Below are 6,826 nucleotides of genomic sequence, written 5' to 3' on the forward strand. Positions count from 1 at the left end.
TTGGAGCCGTCCGGAGCCGGCTCCGGCTGCCGACTAGCGGCTCCGGACGGTTCCGGACGGTTCCGGACGGCTCCGGACGGCTCCGGACGGCTCCGGCTCCGGTCGGTTCCGGCTGCCGACTAGCGGCTCCGGATGACTCCGGATGACTCCGGACGGCTCCGGACGGTTCCGGGCGGAATCGTGGGTTTTACTAAGCCGGAATCGGAGCCGGTTTAAAGATGCTCGGAAGCGGTTCCGGGCGGTGGGTGCGGTTCCGAGAACCCATCACTACTGAACACGCCGGGCTTGTGTCACACCTTTTTTAGGCCTTTTTTCTACTGCTCATAGCAGACAATAGAGATTAGTTTATTTTTGCAATGTTGAAAACGAAAGTAGAAACGTATGATAATATATAAACTCCAATTAAAACATAAGGTAAGCAGCCAAGCAAGAGAGCAGGTGTGGGAGTCCAGTATATTAAATAACCGTTCAAAAGACACTTTAAATCCCATTCAAAAGTAACCGTTAAAAGAATAAGAAAAAAAAATCAAAAACTATGCAAAAATTGGTTCAAGGAAACGTCTCCAGTCGAAACGTGCTTAAATACAAAAACAATATACAGGAAGATGGTGGACGAACGAATGGCTGCATATGCGGGAACGCGGCGGTACGCAGGAAAACTGCATGGAAGCGCTATGTGCTAGAGTTAAGTTAAAGGCAGTTAAAAAATAAACCTCGTGTAAATCCACTTCTACTGGTACGATACTTAAGCGAAGGAGAAGGCAGAGTATGAATGTTGAATGCGGTGAGCAGAACAGAATGTACGCAACGTGCAAGGTATGAAATGATTGTCGAAGAAATAAACAAAAATGTGAAATAATTTGTGGATGTTAGTTTATCCTTATTCAATTTTGTCTTTAATTCACATCGATAGTTTAAATTATATCGCGATAAATTAAAACCCACGTGGTCGGTACGGATTTCGAATTCGTTTTGTTTACTATTTCAAACAAATCTACTGTAAACTGAATACGAATTGTATCGTATATTTTTCCTACTCCTTTTCGCTAGCTTTATGTTTTGCAAAATATTTGTCTTTTCAGGGGTTAATAGATAATCGGCTGAAACCTTCGAATAGTTTTAATTACAATAAATGAAAATTAAAAATTGGATAAATGCATAATTTCTTCTTGTGACCGTTGCTATAATCCTTATTTTAGTAACCTTAGTCATAAGGTAAATATGTTCAAAAAGCATCGCGACGCGCTGGTATTCCGATAGAGGTGGGTGTCGAAGCTCGAGGAGAGTGATTCCTTACTTTTTAAGCGGCAAAACAGTAAACCATTGAGCAAAAAGTAAATTTGCATTATCTTTACTTCGTTCACTTCGATATATCCACGTTAAACTGCCTCATTAGAGTTCAAGATTTAAAATTGAAAGGACTGTTCAGACCTTAATCGACACATTTATCAATAACAACAAAAGAACTGTGGAGCGAATTGTCAATATACCGCTAAGAGAAACACATTGCTTGAAATTTTCTTAACGTCTTGAAAGCACTTTCACCACATATTTCATGCAGCATGAGGAGCAAAACACACTACAGCTTGGATCTGATTGAAAAGCTCCCTGTTGGGATCGGATCCGGCTCCGACTTTGCATCTCTCACCGACTGACAGAAGGCGCTGGAGACAACGAAACGGCCACAGTGGCGATTGTGGAAAATTGATTTTTTCTCGTAAAAACAAACCGCGTTTGGGAGGACACTGTGGCGTTTCGTGTTGTCGTGCAAAACGTTCATGAAAAGCGCCTTCCCTGTCATGATCGCCAACGAAATAGGTGCAATCGTTTGCGTTCGGTGAAGACGGTGAAAAGTGTTTGTTGCGGTGAAAGTATTCGGCAGATACTCCGTTGGGAACACATTTCTAAAACTTTCCTCACCCACCCCAACCCCCACATCCAACCACGTTTTGGCAAGAGATTTTTGTGTTGAAACAGGTTTTTTTGTGTGGCAGGGGAGGAGGCAGGAGGGTTTTGTGGAGCATCTCTGTCGAACGTGGACGGTTTTTGGAGGTCGAATTTCCCTAGTGTTTAGCCGTGGTGTGTAGCCTAGCACAATGGCCAGTCCACGTACACGTCGCGTTCTGAGCGAACTGAAACCATCGGATGGGAACAATGTAAGCAATGACTTTTCGCTATGCTTGATTAGTTCTGCTCGCTGGTACCATATGTGACCGTACGCTGCCCTAACGAGCGGTTGACTAATTACCTTTCCGTGCTCAACAATCACCAATTTGCAGAAATGTTTCGAGTGTGGAACCCACAATCCCCAGTGGGTTTCGGTAACGTACGGCATCTGGATATGCCTCGAGTGTTCCGGCAAGCACCGTGGCCTCGGGGTGCACCTTTCCTTCGTGCGCTCTGTCTCGATGGACAAGTGGAAGGACATCGAGCTGGAGAAGATGAAGGTCGGTGGTAATCGGAAGGCACGAGACTTTTTCGACACGCAGGACGACTGGGATGATACGGCACCGATCCAGCGAAAGTACAACACTCGGGCGGCCGCCCTCTATCGGGATAAAATTAACGCGCTTGCCCAGGGCCAGTCGTGGGATGCGTCCAGCGCGGCGGCACGGGTAAAGGCTGCCGGGCACTCGGGTGGTGGCGGTAGCAGCAGTGGCCACAGTTCGGCCAGCAGTGGCAGCTCACATTCCAGGGGCGGTGGATCGACGGGAGGCTATCAGAATGGCGGCGATTCGTACTATCAGGATGGTGGCAGCTACCAGCAGTATCAGACGCCGGAATTCAAGGCTCAGAAGGAAGACTTCTTTAGTCGCAAGCAGGAGGAAAACGCTTCCAGACCAGAGTAGGTACATCCTAGAGTGGAGATGTTGATCATTATTAATCCATGTTTCGGGGTGCCCTTTTCTTTTCTACAGAAATTTGCCACCCAACCAAGGAGGAAAGTATGCCGGGTTCGGCTACACGATGGATCCGCCACCGCGCAGTCAATCGCACGAGCTTTTCGATACCGTTCAATCATCACTGGCTACTGTGAGTTTCTTATTTCCCGTTACCTTGGCGACGGTTATACTGTGCTCCCAGCATTCTTAGAATCTACATTTCTAATCTTCTACAGGGCTGGAATGTGTTCTCGAAGGTGGCCAACGTGGCCAAGGAAAACGCTCTCAAGTACGGAAGCATGGCCTCGCAAAAGGTAGTTGAAGTTTCTAGCAACGTTTCAGAGAAGGTAGATGTCTCACGCACTTTATCTTTTATTTGCTTATTGCGGTTTTCATATTGTTTTGTATTCATCTCATACAAACCCCTTATGTTGTCTGTTTTTATTTTTCCTTCGGTTCTTTCACCCGCACCAAACGTATGTTTGTGTTGTTTATGTACGTGCGAAAATGGCGCACAGGTTAAGGAAGGTACGCTACTGGAAGGAGTCGGGTCTCAAGTGTCCAGTTTGGCGACAAAGGTTCGTATGTTTGCGATATAGAGCCTCCGCTATGAATCGCCATTGGTGCCTTTTGTTAGCTTTTCATCAATGCACACTGTTTTAATTTGCGCGTTTCTGACGCCATAAGAAGTTCCATGAAATTAACATGCTTACCCTTTTCGATGCAGGTAACCGAAGTAAGTCGCAAAGGATGGGGTGGAATCGGAGCCCCAGGCGGAAGTTACAGCACCCCGTCCGGAAGCAACGATCAGTACAGCAACATTTCCTCGGACAGCGGCGTCAACAGCCCGATCAATGGACGCCAGCAGCAGCACCGCGGTTCTTCCGGATCGAACCGCAACGGCGGCGGCGATTCTTGGTCCAACGGTAGCGGTGGTGGTGGAGCCGGTGGCTGGCAGAATGATAGCAATTCCAACAGCTTGCCACAATCGTACCAGAATGCCGACAATGGCGACGATGATGGCTGGACCGGATTCGAGTCGTACTCGGGACCAACGCAGGGGTCCTCCACAAAGCCGACTTACGGCGCTTCCTCCGCCGATCCGGCCAGTGTTGACCTGCGCAATGATAACTTCGAGCGGCAGTCAAAGTCCGGTGGATCGCGCCGAACCAGTAACAACGGTGCTAACGGCAGCAGGCAGTCGATGAAATCCCAGTCCAGCGTGGAGCAGGACTTTGCCGGCCTTGATATTAAAAACAACCGAGCACCGAAGAGTGGCGGCAAGAAGGCGAACAATAACGCCGAGGATGACCTCTGGAACATGTTGAACAACTAAACCAGGGGGGGTAGAGAGAGCTGTGCTCCTATTTCCTTTCCCCCCGGGATGGTGTGTGAATTTTATCGAATCGAACTACGAGACTTACCCATTGCCAGATGAATGACTTACGTCCCGAGCCCCTTCCGCCCTCCGTTTCCCTGAATCCTTAAACTTTCGTGGATTCCGATATGTACCCGCAGAATGTGTTATCCGATGTATTATAAGGTTGAAGCGTGCGATCATGCGTCGGTCGTTTCCTTGCAGAACATCACTCCGAATTCAGATCTGGTGGACGTTAAGCGTGTGTAGTGCAAGGATATAAACAAAGCAGGCTTCTTATCGGAGGAAGAAAAAAAAGAAAGAGATAATAGACAGAAAGAGAAAGATAGAGAGAGAGAGAGAGATAGAGAGAAAGAATTAGGCTGGCAAAAAAGAAAAAAATGGTATATATATACACATATTCTATATTCTAGTTGAAAGTGAAAGCGGCAACGAAAGTGGACCGTCCTCAGGACGGCCACCTTAGTGCAAATCAATCCCCGATTGTCTCCCCGCCCCGAACCTCCCCACGTATCCATATTTTAGCAAAATGACTATGTTTATGAAGATGAGGAAAAAAAAACAGATCGTGCGCCACGCCGATGATGATAATAAAATTGGTCGTACTTGTATAATCCCCAAACGGGCTTCGGGGTTTGTGATGGAAAATGTAGCATCCGAAGTGTGTTTCGCAGTGGTCAATACATTGTTAGAGGGAGTAATTTTCTTGATATTTGTTTTGGCTCTCGAACGGCAGATTGAAAAGGATTATTGAATAACCAATGTCGGAAACAAGTCAGCAAATCAGTTTTAATTTCGTTGATAGGAAAATTATCACCTCGAAATACGTCGTTTTTATGATGCCTTTTCCAAAGGAACTATTTCTTCGTACTGACGTAATATATTAGGTCATGTTGCTACTCAAGACCTATCACTTTATAGAATTTCTTTTTAATCTTCTAAGGGCCTGCGAATGTTTGTAAAATATACCTAGAGTTCTCACAGGTCAAAACCACGTAACTCCCGCGGAATGCTTATACAGTAATAACCGAAACGGTGCGCGTGTCTATTGACTCGGATGGTTATCAACGTTACGTGTGCGGCTAGAGTTTTTAAATTTATCAAACGACTAAAGCCGTCGAAAAAGCGCTCATACCGCGATCGCGTCCAGCGCTTTAGTTTGTGATCGTGGATGGAATATAATTGCTCATCAACGAGGAGCTGTGTTGGGGAACCTAAGCGCGAGTGTTGGCCGTCAAGGGGTTACCACAAACGAGAGGCAATTTATCATTCAGGCAAATGGGAGGTCCGGGTCCGTCGTCGACTCCTACGGAACTACGATGTTGCTGCTTTCGCATTCACGTCACTAATCGCATCTTTGACTCCAACCTGCTACCGTATATTTCGATTGAAGAATAATATTTCCCCCATGTGACGCCATAGAAGCGGTTCGTCCTGTGATGGACTCGCGGTGAACTGTTGACATGTAATCGTCGTGGGTCATTTGATGGAGGGAGGACTGGTTGCGGGCAAAACACCCACCGTCACAAAGGGGTGTTGAGCCTGAGAGCAGATTGATCTTCAAGCAAGGTAGAACATAAACCAACGCACTTAAAGGCCGCGATGCTGAAGCGCTGCGCGATCGCTCGTCATCCCGGAACTTGACAGCCAGCCAGCTGAGCTCCCACAGTGACACATTTTGTAGCCAGTATGGGGGCCGATTTGAAATCGACTGTCGTTTGTCCCACAACCAGAATAAGGTTACGCGGGGGATGAATCAGAGAAATGTGCTTTTAGTTTCCTATCTGAAAATATCGAAATGCTTGAATTCAATTTTAGAAAAACGTAAAAAGAAGCCGTAACGTCGGCGAAATGTTAAACCCGGAAGTTTGTCCCTCGCTGTAGTCGACATTAAATTTTAAAGATGCCCCATCCTAGTCTTGTATGGTATTTAGTTTCTCATTCGAACAGGTTTTCTTTAGTCGTCTCGGAGGGGTTCGTCTTATAAAAAAAGGTTCTTTTATAAGGCACCAAGGATTAAGGAAGGGTGGGGCCGTACAAGAACACCGTTTCTCATTCTCAACCTCACCGAACGATTCGGAGTAGTTGATGAGAGTCGTTTGAAAGCCAATTAGAGGAACAAAAGAAATCTAATCTTCTATCGTTTTCGTGAAGAAGAGCTGAAGATCTGTGTTTTAACTATTGTGTGTTAAACGAGGACATTACAGGTGCGTCCTTGCGTGATTAAGAAAGAGTTCCTTTTTCGTTGTTTCGTTGTAGAAAAAATACCACACCAACCGTTGCGATATTTAACCTTTCTATCGGCGCGACAAGAGTTCGATTGATGCCGCGTTTCGGCTCGTGAATGAACGGAAATAACCATGATCTGAGAGCTTAATAGGTACTTTGTTGCTCGGTTCCGCATTGAGGGGTTGAATGAGGTAATTGTTGTGGGATTAGATACGCGGTTGCCCCTTTTAGGATATCTTTCGAAAGGTTCGCCGGACCTAACCCCGTTGTGGCAAGTAATTTTGGAAGATATTTTAGTTTGTTTAAAAAAAACCTTCACCTACAACTGATATGATAC

At 46.2% G+C, this 6,826-nt stretch overlaps 1 protein-coding gene across 1 annotated transcript; it reads left to right on the forward strand.

Annotated features, from left to right (window-relative positions):
* The first annotated feature begins 2,074 nt into the window (after positions 1 to 2,074).
* Positions 2,075 to 4,592, forward strand: LOC131281587 (ADP-ribosylation factor GTPase-activating protein 1). The gene is made up of 6 exons (XM_058310933.1): positions 2,075 to 2,156; positions 2,280 to 2,845; positions 2,919 to 3,033; positions 3,119 to 3,229; positions 3,401 to 3,460; positions 3,610 to 4,592. The coding sequence occupies exons 1-6, from the start codon at positions 2,097 to 2,099 to the stop codon at positions 4,216 to 4,218; spliced, it is 1,521 nt and encodes a 506-aa protein (XP_058166916.1). The 5' UTR covers positions 2,075 to 2,096; the 3' UTR covers positions 4,219 to 4,592.
* The last annotated feature ends 2,234 nt before the right edge of the window (positions 4,593 to 6,826 follow it).

The sequence above is a fragment of the Anopheles ziemanni genome, chromosome 2 (assembly GCF_943734765.1).
Source record: "Anopheles ziemanni chromosome 2, idAnoZiCoDA_A2_x.2, whole genome shotgun sequence".
In the NCBI taxonomy this organism is placed as follows: domain Eukaryota; kingdom Metazoa; phylum Arthropoda; class Insecta; order Diptera; family Culicidae; genus Anopheles; species Anopheles ziemanni.

Bases quoted from the DNA above. Each gene is read 5' to 3' on its own strand.
- LOC131281587 (XM_058310933.1), top strand. From the start codon at position 2,097: ATGGCCAGTCCACGTACACGTCGCGTTCTGAGCGAACTGAAACCATCG. The intron at 2,846-2,918 runs GTAGGTACATCC...TCTTTTCTACAG, and splicing joins GAAAACGCTTCCAGACCAGA to AAATTTGCCACCCAACCAAG. The intron at 3,230-3,400 runs GTAGATGTCTCA...AATGGCGCACAG, and splicing joins CTAGCAACGTTTCAGAGAAG to GTTAAGGAAGGTACGCTACT.